The 14,971-nt window shown below is 34.9% G+C and overlaps 1 protein-coding gene across 2 annotated transcripts; it reads right to left on the bottom strand.

Annotated features, from left to right (window-relative positions):
• Positions 1-10,212: 10,212 nt before the first annotated feature.
• LOC143560590 (CBL-interacting protein kinase 5-like) lies at positions 10,213-11,565 on the bottom strand. 2 transcript variants are annotated; one of them, XM_077048867.1, is made up of 2 exons: positions 10,636-11,565; positions 10,213-10,563 (listed from the first exon to the last, which is right to left on the bottom strand). In XM_077048867.1, the coding sequence occupies exons 1-2, from the start codon at positions 11,563-11,565 to the stop codon at positions 10,216-10,218; spliced, it is 1,278 nt and encodes a 425-aa protein (XP_076904982.1). In that variant the 3' UTR covers positions 10,213-10,215. The 2 variants fall into 2 exon arrangements, with proteins under 2 accessions (XP_076904982.1, XP_076904981.1); XM_077048866.1 differs by having other exon boundaries at positions 10,213-11,565.
• Between the last annotated feature and the right edge of the window lie 3,406 nt (positions 11,566-14,971).

The following is a 14,971-nucleotide window of genomic DNA, read 5'->3' as shown; positions in this document are numbered from 1 at the left end:
TTTGTTATGTCTAGTCTAACCTCTTGCTAGTCTAGTTTTTTTCGTTTAATAATATCAGGCTTTCAAAAAAAAAATTTATTCTTGGGTCTCAACTCTCAAATCTAACAAAATAAAATATTTAAGTAATATAAAAGATAAACCTACATTGACGAGTTTTTTTTTATCAAAATGGAGTGAGAGGAATAAGTATTTACCAAAATAGGGGGTTTGAAACTTATTTATCAAAATAGATGATTTTATGTAGACTTGTTTTCTCTCACTTATAATCTTATTAGGTAAAATCATTTTCTTTTAAAAATTTTCTCTTTGAAAAAGTTAATAAAAGAATGAATTATAAAATAATGAAATTTTAGGTTTTTATCATTCATAATGTTTCCTTCGAAATAAAAAAAATGTTTTTAAAACTGTGTTCTGAAATTTAATATATATATACATATATTTTTTTATTTTACAAAACTGATTTGGAACAACAGTTTAATATTATTATAATTTTGAGTTTTTTTAATCTTTGCACTTTTTATTTATTGCTTTATTATTGTTTTCAACAAATTGTTTTTTACTTATAATAAGGGTGCTCAAAAATAGAATTAGATTTAATATCGATAACAATATTGACATTGCTTAGTCAGAATATGTTCGGTTTATCATTAGAACTAGTACGGTCCGGCACTTCAAAACTTACTGTATCCAAAAAATTTGTTGAACAATTCCGTTTCACAATATCCATGCTAGTATGTCGAGAGAAAAAATAAACATATTGTGAAACCATAAAAACGAATGTGGTTACCGATCCCGATAAAATCAATAACAATAGCGATATTGTTTGGTCGGAATCGTTTTGGTTATCACAGTACTAGTATAGTACCAGCACTCGTATACAAAAATTGCACCATAATATTGAGAACAACTGGGGGGAGGGGGGGACACAACTGTATTCAATTTTTTTTATAAGAAAAAAGGTTAACAAATGCAAGTGATTTTTTCGTATAATGATGAAAATAAATTTTAAAACGAAAAATGACCTCGCTCTTCATAATGACCTTTTTAAATAATATATATTAATATCGTTAGATCGTGGTTATGCTTGTTTTATATTTTATTAAAATAGATGGGATCAGAGATGGGGATCGGGGGATGGAGTGTGAATTTATATAAACATGTTGTATTGTGAAGTCTTTTTGGCCCCAGTTTGCAAAGAAGAAGAAATTGCGTCGGCTCTAATTGTATTGTTTTCTTGTTGCCTAAGCTTCATAACCTAATCTTGTTATTATACATACCCCAATTATACAATTGTAATCTTTGCATATGAAACTATGAATATAATGAAAAAACCTAGTTGCATGTCATAGACGTAGTCCTCCACTGAAACTTAACCACGTAATAATCTTGTGTCTTGTTTATTACCATCAATTTATTTTCTATAATGCGTGGATCATGTGTGCTCGGATGTGTGTTTGTGTTTATCAAACTTAACCACGCTTACAAGGGGAGATGGGGCATCCCATGGCAAGTTTCGAACCCATGTGGCAATATCGCCGTCACATATGTACCCATGCATGGCTTCAAGCCCATATGGTAAATCTTTGCCACATAAACCCACACCATTTTCATTTTAACTTCTAACAACCAAATAAAAAACAAAAAATAAAAAGCTGTAGGTAATACCCGTAAGTACTCATTTCCCCCTAAATATATTGATATAAAACATGTCATAAATTGGGTAATATAATAAATAGTAACGACTATAATTTGAACGAACACAAAACACACGTGAGTGTCTCATACTCTCAGGTGTTTTACAACCGCAAACGTAAGCATTTGCCACCAAACCGTACGGTTTAAGTCACATGTTTACAGCAAACCGAGGATTGTCATGATAATAATTTCATATTTTTTTTTTAAAGGTAGTGATAATAATTTCATGAGTTGTTTCTATTCAAACAGATGAGCCATCAACATTTTTAATCTCTTTTAGGAAATGCTATAAATAAGTGAAGTTAATTATAGATATAATTAATAATTCATTTAAGCTCTTTCAAATGTATTATGGATTAATTTTAACTCAACTAATTTTACACGTATATTTTATTGCTAATCATTAATTCATTACCTTGATACTAATGTATAATGATTGTCTATTTGTTTGTCAATGAAACTGATTCATCTCTTTCACCAAAATATTAAAATTCTAACATAACACAAATATTGGCGGATCTTAAACACATAATATAGATTTATTCCTTTTACTTTTGACACTTTTGGTTTCTTCGCGCCTGAAGCTGTGGAGTTACTTACCCGTGTTCAGCGGGTCATGCATAGTAATGTTATGACTCCAAGATCAGCAAATATAGTTTTTAAAAGATTGGGTTTTGCAATTCAAAAAGGGGTAGCGGCGCAGTTTGTTGCCGGCTTGCCTTCTCTTTCGATGTAATCTAAACATTTATATATGTTTGATTATTAATATGGATGAAACGGCAGATTTTGAACAACAATTTGAATGAGATAGACTCAAAACGTGTAAATTTACTTTTACTTTTCTGAGAAAATTACAATACGAAACGAAAAAGCTGGTTAGGCTGCCTTGGCCCACACTAAGATCAGCCAATGAATGTTAATTAATCATCAATGGTTAACGACGTCTCATTTTATTTAATAAAACTATTATGAATAAATTACAATGAAAACGAATTGTAAATCACAAACGTCTCTTCACCAATTGTTTCCAATAAAAAAATACAAGTCTCTTTTTAACAACGCTAATAGTGACTTTACTTCCTTTGAATCTTCGATAGTTCGATACCAATTTATTCTTACTTGAGGAGTCACTGTTATACCCTACTAGTATGAACTCTTCATCACTATTTAACATATCATCACTACTAACTTATCATCAACACTAACTTTCCTACTGATAATCAATACATACTCAAATGTCAGTTTTTAACGACTACATCAATTACTAATGTTATACTTACCAACTACCAACTTTTTTTTAAAGACCAACAAAAAAAGACCTGGAACCCTGTGCGGGTACATCCATTAGCAAAATGTCACCCATGCCAATAATCGCAGACAATGTTGGTAACCTTGGCCGCCACCAATTTCGGAGAAACCCACCGTCTAAAGACCTACACGTAATATCCCTGACTCGCACACGACATTTTGTCACGAGCACACACAACATTACTACCTGATAACTATATTTGCTAGCGTCGATAGCTTTATTAGTGATGATATCTTTAAAAAGAACTTAATTAGTTTATTCTGTCTATAACATGATACAATTGATGATAAGCAAACCCATAAATCTTGTTTTAAATGTTGTCTCATCCTAAAATACAAGCATCATATTAGTCATTTGTGTAATAAAGATGAGAAACTTATAACATGGTAATATGATTATTTCTCCCCCTTTTTTAAAACGGTGACTTTTATTTTTCCCGGGACTCAAACCCAGGACATTTGAATATTTAATGGCCTGTTTGGTTGGAGGATTTCAAAGGATTTCAAGGGAATTGGAATTCGAATTCCATTGTTTGGTCTGTTTGGTTGGGTATGTAAAGGAATTGGAATTGGAATTAGTTTCCATCCAAATTCATCATTTAATGGAATTTAGATTCCTTCCATATATCAAAGGATTTTAAGGTATTTCAAAAGAATATTCACAATTTACTCAAATAACCCTAGCAAGTAGTAACCAAAGTCACCTGCATAGTCACCAACTACCACCACCATTTTTTCCGGCCACTAACATTTTATTCCGGCACCACCATTTTTTCCGGCCAACACCAACGAAATTCCGGCGAGATCTGAATCATGTTTTTCCGACCCGGAAACAACGGCTAGTTAGTGCGTTTTCCAGCCAGATATAAACGTACGTTTTCCGGTAAGATCTAAACCCGCATTTTCCGGCCATGTTTAAGTCAACGCAACCCTTTTTTTCAACAGTTTTGATTTCTAGCGGTGGTCGAAGATGGTGGTTGACAGTGCTGACCGACGGTGGTGAGTAACAAAGGAGTAGTGGTGGTGGTGACGATTGTGACCGGCGGTGGTGGCTGGCAGCTTCAAAGAAAAAGGAAGAAGTCTGATAATTTTACAAATGGGTAGGGTTAGTTATATTTGATAATTTGGAAGGGTAATTTTGTCTTTTTAGGTGTTTTTCAATTCCAATTCCTTTTAACAAATGTATAACCAAACAAGATATGGATTTGTAATGGAATTCATAAATTCCGATTCAAATTCCATTTCCCATACAAATTCCAATTCCAATTCCAATAAAGTCCACGAACCAAACGCACCCTAAGAGTCTTTGTCTCTATTGTTAGGGAACCAACCCCAAAACATGGCAGGATGCTTAACATATCTAGTTTTGTATATGTTAGAAAATTACAAGATATTAAGAGATCAATTTTGATATCATTTCCCTTTGTTGAGATTACAACATAATGGAGACAGCTAGCAAAAGACCGTTGGACCAAAATCAAAGGAATTGTCCATTGCCTTTAATGTGTATTATTTCCTTGTTTAGCTTCAACTTTTCCATCTATTTAATTTGTAATTCATGTTCTTTATAAACACAACAGACCATTACAAGAAATAAAACACATTACAGTGATTCCATTTGAAAACATGGTATCAGAGCGGAGTACACGATCTTAGAATCAACCCGCTCGAAATACCGACTCATCACTTACCTCGCTTCTGTCCACGTGTTGTCCGGCCATTATGGGCGATACAACCGATAGCAACAATCTTGCTCTACTAATCACAAGCATCCTCAAAAATATACTTAACGACCAAAATGAAATGCAAAAACAAAACCTATCAGATCCCTCATCCAAGGGCGTACGTAAAGAGATGGCACATCAAGGTATTCTAGGAACAGCCGGTAGTAATCTATCTTCTCATAATAGTGTGGCGACAGGTTTGAATACCAACGAGTCACGCGAATCGGAGTGTCTAAGGGGACGCACAAACCAGAAGAGCCTGAATATTGGTTCGTTATCCCAGATTGATAAAAGCAAACTGAAATGCGGCCACTGTGGTATGTCAAAACATACCAAGGATCAGTGTTTCAAGCTCGCCGGTTATCCCGAATGGTGGAACGATAACCACAAAAGGGGGCAGAACCGGTACAACCGAAAAGGTCGCAGCCTCCGTCGGCCACCGCGAATAAGGGACAAGAAAGCAGCTCACATGCGATTGGAAGAGAGAATAGGGGTTTGGTGGAATAACTTCAGTTAATGATAACAACAATGGAGGTAACAGGGTTGAGAGACTAATCTCAAACCCTAATATTTGCGATACTTATTCTATCAATCCTATTAATTGCAATAATGATTTTATTGATCCTTTAGTTCTAAAAGTTTTAAATCAACCCCTTGAAGAAACTAATTCTTGCAACAAAATACTTGAAGAATCTGTTAAAACCAATAATACCTCTAAGGAATCAATTATTTTTTATACAGGCCAAACATTTAAAAATAAAAGCTTACATGATTTTTTTTACAAAAATAACTCAAGTAATATTACGGGAGAAGTTAATATGGCTGATACATGTGATTCTTCGAATAAATCATGGATCTTTGATTGTGGTGCTACTGACACCATGACCTTCGAAAAATCCGGCATAATTTCATCGGTTATGCCAAAAATTAATAACATAAAAACAGCAAATGGTGGAATAGTTTCTGTTAAATGAGGAGGAACTATTAAAATATCACCCACTTTAAAGCTTTCAAATTGTTTATACGTTCCTTCCCTGTCACATAAACTATTATCCATTAGTCATGTGACAAAAGAATTAAAATGTTCAGTATTAATACACCCAACCTTCTGTATCTTACAAGATATCATAATAGGGATGATCTTTGGGCGTGGCACTGAACGTCAAGGGTTGTACTATGTGGACGAAGTGACTCGACATGAGAACGTGATGTTGGTGCATGGAACTACAAATAGGGAAGCATGGTTATGGCATAGGAGATTGGGACATCCTTCTATCGGTTATTTACATCTTTTATTTCCACAGTTATTTCCATCCAATAAAACGTTAAATTGTGAAACCTGTGTTTTGGCTAAAGCCATAGACATACTTTTAAACCAAATAATACACGAGTTAAATTACCTTTTTCCCTTATCCACTCAGACGTTTGGGGACCGTCAAAAGTCGTTGGAGGACAAAACTTTCGTTTTTTTGTACTTTTTGTGGATGATTGCACTCGTATGACATGGATTTATTTTTTAAAACATAAATCTGAAGTTTTTGATAAATTCACTATGTTTCATGCAATGATACAAACACAATTTAAAACCAATATTCAAATTCTTCGATCCGATAATGGTGGGGAATTCATAAACGATTCAATGAAACAATTTTGTCAAAAGAAAGGGATAATTCACCAAACATCGTGCTCCTACACTTCCGAACAAAATGGAACTGTTGAACGTAAAAATCGCATTCTCTTAGAAATAACTCGTGCCCTCTTAATTAAGTCACAAGTGCCTAATTCTTTTTGGCCTGAAGCTCTCGCTACCGCTGCATATCTTATCAATCGGCTACCAACAAAAGCACTTGACTTAAAAACCCCACTTTAAGTTCTTTCAGAATTTACCAAGCTACCCCCCGCTCTTACGTTGCAACCGCACATATTTGGATGCTTAGTTTTTGTTCACATACCCAAAGTCAATAGAACCAAACTCGATCCATGCGCTGCAAAATGTGTTTCTGTTGGCTATGGTGTCAACCACAAAGGGTATCGCTGCTATAGTCCAAAAAGTCGTCATATTCATACTACTATGCATTGTGACTTTCTTGAAACCGAATTTTTTTATACATCCCAACACAGTGCTGAGGGGGAGAAGCAGTATAACACACTGAGTTGGTTAAAATGGTTTCCAAAATGGGCCTCATCATCCAAAAAAGTCAGTTGTACCCAAAATAAGTCACCAACTTCACAACAACCTAATGGACCATCAATCAGTGTTCCAGACCCCAATCATCCTGACCTGACATCTGAGGTAAGTAATTCTCAAACATCTGAAAATATAGCAGATAAAGGATCTCATGAAAATCATGAAAATATTGTTATATCTAATAACCATGAGATAGAAGTAGAACAAGCAGTGCAGGAGGAATAAGAAGAACCCATACAAGAAAATATTGTTATATCTGACAACCATTAGATAGAAGTAGAACAAGCAGTGCAGGAGGAACAAGAAGAACCCGTACAAGAAGAAACAAGACAAGAAGAAATGACCGAAAGATATGTTCTTCCACCAAGAGTCAACAGAGGAATTCCAGCAAAACGGTACTCTCCAGATAAACAGTCTAAATCTTCTAGGTATCCTGTGGCAAACATAGCCGTTGGGAACTTCTCCAAAGAAGCCAAAGCCTTCACCTATTCACTTTACAACGAACAAATTCCAAATTCAACGGAACAAGCCTTGGAATCGAAGAATTAGAAGGATGCAGTGGATATAGAGATGAAGGCATTAATGAAAAGCAACACATGGGAAAAATGTGATCTTCCTCTGGGAAAAAAACCAGTGGGATGTCGCTGGGTCTTTACAATCAAACACAAATCTGACGGAACTATTGAAAGATATAAAGCACGCTTAGTTGCTAAAGGCTACACCCAGACATACGGGGTTGACTACTCAGAAACGTTCTCCCTGGTAGCCAAATTTAACACTATTAGAGTTCTTTTCTCGATCGCTGCAAACGAAGGATGGCCTCTTCATCAGTTTGATGTTAAGAATGCCTTCATACATGGAGAATTAGAAGAAGAAGTATATATGGAAGCTCCACCAGGGTTCACAAGTAACTTTAAGGAAAAAGAAGTATGTCGGTTGAAAAAATCTCTTTACGGACTTAAACAATCTCCTCGAGCTTGGTTTGGCAGATTCACTCTAGCAATGAGGAAATATGGATATCAACAAAGCAACTGTGATCATACATTGTTCCTTAAACGGAGAGGTAAACTTGTTACTTGCTTAATTATATATGTTGATGATATGATCATTACAGGAAACGATGAAGAAAAAATGAAACCTATTCACAGAATTTGAAATGAAGGACTTGGGAAGACTTAAGTACTTTCTTGGAATTGAGGTACTAAGGTCCAAACAAGGGATCTTTATATGCCAGAAGAAATATATTCTTGATCTTTTAGCTGAGACTGGAGTGATTGACTGCAAACCAGCCGACACCCTAATGAGAGTCAACCATAAGCTTCATATGGTAGAGGGAGCAGAATTGACAAACAAAGAAAGATACCAGCGCCTCGTAGGTAAACTAATATATCTCGCGCATACTCGTCCGGATATTGCGTATGCAGTTGGAGTTGCAAGCAAATTCATGCACCAACCTCAAGTTACCCACATGGAGGCAGTAATTCGGATTATCAGATATCTCAAAGGAACAGTAGGCCATGGAGTTCTCTTTCAAGCAAATAAACACCTGAGGGTCCAACTATATACTGATGCAGATTGGGCAGGAGATAAAGATGATGGAAGATCAACATCAGGATATTTCACTCTAGTTGGTGGAATCTTGTTACATGGAGAAGCAAAAAGCAGAAAGTTGTAGCATTATCTAGTGCCGAAGCCGAATTCCGAGGAATTGCACGGGGCGTTACGGAAGTTTTATGGATATGAAGACTGTTGACAGAAATCGGATTTCCCCTGACCGAAGCCAGTAGGATCATATGTGACAACAAAGCTGCAATACAAATCTCAGAAAACCCAGTTCAACACGATCGTACAAAACATGTAGAAGTTGATAGGCACATCATTAAAGAGAAACTTGAAGCCAAGATCATAGAGCTACCTTTTGTCCGATCAGAAGACCAATTGGCAGATATATTAACAAAGGCCATCAACGAGAGAATATTTAGCAATTGTCTTGGCAAGTTGAGCATCGTAAACCCCACTACTCAACTTGAGGGGGAGTGTTAGAAAATTAAAGATATTAAGAGATCAATTTTGATATCATTTCCCTTTGTTGAGATTACAACATAATGGAGACAGCTAGCAGAAGACTGTTGGACCAAAATAAAAGGAATTGTCCATTGCCTTTATTGTGTATTATTTCCTTGTTTAGCTTCAACTTTTTCATCTATTTAATTTGTAATTCATGTTTTTTGTAAACATAATAGACCATTACAAGAAATAAAACACATTACAGTGATTCCATTTGAAAACAGTATATTGGTGATGGTGTGGACTTTTTGTGTCGGAAAAGGATTGTCGACACTAAACGTTAAAGTAAAATGATGAACGGTGTTGATGATCTCCCATACGACTTCCTTTTTTGGGTGTGGGGTAGGCCAGAGCCCATGGGCCCAGCAGCCCAAACCAGGAGACAAGCCCGAACAGTATATACACATGTAGCCCAAGACAAGCTTGAAGAGTATAACTATAAAGATTTTCAGTTTTGTGCTATTGATTTACGTAACTTTCTTAGAAGTTTTAAACTTTTTTTATTTTTTAATAATAAATTTTAATAATTCAACTTCCTTACAATCAAATGTGATTATTTCAATTCGGCCCATTTCACACAAAAACCTAACCCTTTTACAAAAACTATTATATCCTGCTAATTAATATGAATATTGGTTTTAAATAATTCCAACTATGCCTTATTAGCAAATAACAGTCACAATTTCAAACTTGGCTGGTAACGATCCCAACTAAAGGGGTATTTGTTTTTAACGGACCGCGACTAACGGATTACTAACTTCGTTAGTCTGATGATGATGTGGCATGCATACGTGTCAGAAACGCGCTTATATGGCAAATACGTGGCAAGATCAAGCTTATGTTGCATATTACATAATCACCACCAACATCACTCTCTGATGCTGTTGGGTTCTGGTGAATCGTCATCAAGTTTGGTTTTTGATTCCGATGAATCAAGAGTCGGGAGTTAAAACTCGAGAGGGTATAATCTCTTTTGCATTTTGTTAATCTTTTTAAAACTAAATAACTAATCTTGAATCTGTTTGTTGTTGCTCATTTGGTTAATTGGCATCAACTGCTTGTCTAATCTTTTTTGTTACAATGTTGTTCAATTTTCTGGCATTTAAAAATGATAATATGTATACTAAACAAACACTAATTGATCTAGTGATATAAGTTTATCAAGAATTATAATTCCTTGTGATGAAATGATGGATCTTCATCCTTCATCTTTTGATATAAAGATTGTATTCTTCACATTTTTTCGCAAAAGTTATGATACTCTACTGTGTCCCCAGACAACAACTTCACCTCCACCATATGCAATGATGGCGCAAACTCGAATATCTCTGCGTCTATGGCTAACTTACCATTTTTCCCTTCTTTTGTCCCTTGTAAAATCAGTGTCCCATCTAACTTCTTCAAAACCCTATAATCTTCGGTCACCGCTACCTCTTCCAACTTTGACATGATTGTGGCTGCTGGTTTAGTCGTCATGAAACGGGACTCTAGTTTCTCGCTTGGAGCTTCGTCCTCGAACAAACCCGAAAGGTTTAATCCATCCGACATTGATATGATATCAAATGCATTCATTGATGTCGGCTTCAATTCAGCGGGTTCTTCTTTCTTGAGTTTTTCAAGATTAGTACTATTAACACTACTTCCACTTGGAACTTGGGATTCTTGTTTGGTGCTTTCAAGATCAAGGTCAAGATCCAGATCGAGATCTATCTCGACGTCCTGTTTTGCTTTGTTCTTCATGGTGATTACATTTGGGATTTTAATCTTTTTGAAACCCTTTTTGAACCAAGAGTGTTGCATAATCTCAGGTGCTGTGATTCTTGTGTTTGGGTTTGTATCAAGAATCCTAAAAAGCAAGCCTTTGACCTCTGGAGAGAACCATTGCGGACACTTAAACGAGCCTTTGCTAATCTTTTTGTACATATTCATCAAATTTGCATCATAAAATGGAAGATAAGCTGCAAGCAGCACAAACAAGATGACTCCACAAGACCAAATGTCCGCCTTTACACCATCGTACCCTTTTGTGTTGATAACCTCGGGAGCCACATAAGCCGGTGTCCCACACATTGTATGCAAAAGACCATCTTGCCTCCTGGACTCAGACACCGCACTCAAACCAAAATCTGAGATTTTAAGTTTTCCTGATTCGTCGATGAGGAGATTCTCAGGCTTGAGATCGCGATGACAAACACCGCGACTATGACAAAAATCAATGGCTGATATTAACTGTTGAAAATATTTTCTAGCAGCGTCCTCTTTTAGCCTCCCTTTTGCAACCTTATCAAAAAGCTCACCCCCTTTAATGTATTCCATCGCGAAGTAAATATTGGTTTTGTTTGCCATCACCTCATAAAGCTGGACCACATTAGGGTGTTTTACAAGCCTCATGACGGAAATTTCTCGTTTGATTTGATTCATCAACCCCGCCTCCATGATCTTTCCTTTGTCAATAATCTTGACCGCGACACTTTGGTTTGTTTTAAGATTTCGCGCATGATAGACCTTCGCAAATGTGCCATGTCCAAGTAACTTTCCGAGCTCATATCGTTGCATCAAAATGTTTCCTTTTTTGTTTTCCATCTTTCTTTTTGTTCTTTTATTAAAACCTTAAAATCAGAACAGAAAACATGACAGAAAACCTAAAGGAATTCATGGGCATTCAACCAAGGGGATTTTGGCAAGAAGTTAGAAATTATGCATGCACATGATCATGATACATCAAACAAAAGGAACTCTATGGGTCAAATACATGATTATGTAATTGAATTAGATTACTAATTATGGAAATTGAGTAACATGTGGTTAAAGAATTTGTATATAGGAATAGCAAATAAATGAAGGAATTATGAGTGATTCATGATTTATCGATTTATTTTTGTATTTGAGGAGTTAAAAGATTGTTCCAAACTTGGCTTTGAACACTAATAGCTTGTGACATAATTGCATATATAAAACACTTTTGCACAATGTTATGGGGACAAGTAACTGATAGAACGAGGTATATATCATTCGATACCAGTTGCAACAGTACTAGCCTACATGATACAGTACTGTCTAAAAAATCATTCGGTACCAGCGCCAACACCACCCTGCATGATATGGTACTGCCCAAAAATGCCTCATGCGGTGAATCTCTCTTGAAGACCATCCCGAGCAATGCCTTTGTGGGTATTGTATTTTACGCTTCTTATCTTGTATCTATTGAAATGGTTTGCGGATGATCGAGAGATGACAAAGATCCATTTCAAGGTAAGGGATTGTTTAGGGACAAGTGATCAAGTAATGGAAAAATGTCATGATAACATAAATAGTCACACAATATGAAAAAAGATGTACATCGGTAACTCTATAGTCTATATGTGCAAATCCGTGAGCCATGACCATCAGTCCATCAAACTTGGCCCTACCGAATCAAGCCTCATCAAAAATCTTGAAAAAGGGTTTGATGTATGCATGTCCCACATTGAAGATTTTCGTTGTCTTTTTCTATCATTTGACTCATTTCAAACAAAATTGCTATAAGTTTAATTAAAAAATAGTACACAAAATTATATTACATAAAAGGTGTAATAAAATGGTTTTTTGTATATTGTTCAACAAATAAACCCTCCGGTTGATCACACAGTCGAGATAAGGATGAGAAAGAAATGATTAACGGTAACCCAAAAAATCTATCCAAACTACAAACGAATATTCGGTTTGTTAAATCTTTAAAACCCAAAAATTGGGTTTCGGTTTTTATCAGGGCGTAGACAAGTAAAAGGGAACGAGTTCGTCCCCATACAAAAACAATTTTAATGTTATATATTTGTGTATTTTAACATCGCACCTATAGAAATCTCAACATCAAACTCGTAGAACCCTCTACATATCAAACGCTTAAAAACATTGACAATGAAACTTAACCCATATTTCGATTAAAAATACTAACTTGTTAAGCCCATAACATTAATTTTCTGCATATTAATTTGCTTTTTGCTATTTTTATTATGTGAATTGACCCAAACCATTTAATCGGATTAGGCAGAAAAACCCGACAGTTAGTGACCGACAATTGGTCTTCCGTCTCTCGAAAATTTTCGAACCCAAAGGAAAAAAAAATCCTAGCTAACTCCACTAGTTTTAATTATGCTTCACTCCAAAACTAAACTGAACCAAACTATAACACCAAACTATGGTAGACTTGTTTGAGTTTTTATTTTTGGATTTATTGCCAAAATTCATTATTTTGATACAAAAGTTTATTGATAAAATTCACTAATAGGTGCACGTAGTTTGACAAATATTTTAGGCCAGTTTTAGGATCAATTATTTTTATTTCAAGTTTTTCAAATTAAAACATTTTAAGCTCAAATTTAAAATAAAAACCGACCATAACCGAATCAAATCAAGCAAATTAAAGCATTTTAAGCTCAAATGTAAGATATAGTAACGTCTATGGTTTGGAAAACCTAGTCTAAAAGTATGAGTCTAGAATCTGATCATTAAACTTTTGTTTATTTATTTATGTTATTTTTGGATATTCACTTACGTGCATGTCCTATTTTTATCATTAAATCATGAATTTTGATAAAGCGGGCCGGGTCGGATCGAATATTCCTTAAAACAAACGATAGAAAACATGCAAGTTGGCCGCCTTTTGAATATATAAATAAAACGTTGCCCCTTCATTCTTAAAATTAAAATAAATATAAGACAGACGCCCCCCTACGAATCCAAGGGTTAAAGGGGTACATAAAACATGAACATAAATGGAACAAAAAGAGTACATGTCATGTCATGTCATGTCATGTCAGTCACTAATGTGTTCTTCACTCTTCAACTTAAATTTTCTCCCTTAATTTCCGATCTGTTTAATTCTTTCTTTTTCTAGATTGGATCGATTATATAGGTTTTTCTTTATGTTCAAGAAATTTACGAGGAATAAATATATTCGATCATAAGTATTATGGTGTGTATAAAAATAATCAGTTTTACGTAAAAATTATAAGGACTTTCGTCTATTTTTACGTAAAAATTATAAGAAATTTCATATATGCGTTTATACTATGTATATGCTCTGCTGATTAAGTGCAACGAAAGAAAGAGAAAGCAACAAAAGTTAAACTTATAAATATGCATTTTTTAGGGTGTTTGGGATTGCTTATTAACTTATTTTACCCTTCTTAAATTCTTATGACTTATAACATTTTTAAAAAGTCATAGGTGTTGTTTGTTTTTTCATATGTAAAATGTTTGTAGTCTGCGGATCGCATCTGTAACAGAAGAGGTGGATCAAACCTCTGCAGTCTGCAATAAGAAGACTGTATGTTTTTTAACGTTTGTAGGCTGTTAAAATAAAACTGAAATTTTTAAATAAGCTGAACTTTTAACAAAATGTCTTTCAACATCGAAGTTTAAATAATAGTCAAACAATACTGAAATAATATTCATAAAACCACAATAACATTTTTTTTAAATCATTTGTTCCGTACTTTGCATTAACTACTCAGCAATTTCATCTCGTAATCGCGTCATATATTCCCAATCTGATGCATTGCCATGTGCTTTAAACTCGTCTTCATCAGCATCAACGTGCACATGAGTATTTCAGAACGATACATTGGGTTGGTCGTGTTTTTCAAACAACTCATCGCTCAGACCCTTTTTCTTAATAAAATTATGTAGCGCGAAACATGCAATGGTAATGTTCCTTTGTGTTTCCAACGAAAATGGTGCCATCCTCTTAAATATAGAGAACCGTGCATTCAAGACACCAAAAGCACAAAATCAAACCAAAGCATAAACAAAATGGATCAAAAAGTAAAATTAAAATAAAGCGGGCCAAAAATCAAGAATCAAGAATCCATCCTCGTAGAAACATACAAATTAGTTCCTTTGAACTTCTGTGTAATCGAGGAGGATCATTGAACTTTTACATTTTTATTGACAGAAAAATACAAAAATTGGCTCAATTTATATGAAGCTTTTGTAGCATGCACGTATG

This window comes from Bidens hawaiensis, unplaced genomic scaffold (genome assembly GCF_021521415.1).
Source record: "Bidens hawaiensis isolate Kalapana, Puna unplaced genomic scaffold, B.hawaiensis_p1.1 tig00020416_1, whole genome shotgun sequence".
Lineage (NCBI taxonomy): Eukaryota > Viridiplantae > Streptophyta > Magnoliopsida > Asterales > Asteraceae > Bidens > Bidens hawaiensis.
The sequence above is the reverse complement of the archived record's forward strand: the minus strand, read 5'-3'. Positions and strand labels throughout refer to the sequence as shown.

Excerpts from the sequence above, each read along its gene's own strand:
- LOC143560590 (XM_077048866.1), bottom strand. The coding sequence starts at position 11,565 with ATGGAAAACAAAAAAGGAAACATTTTGATGCAACGATATGAGCTCGGA.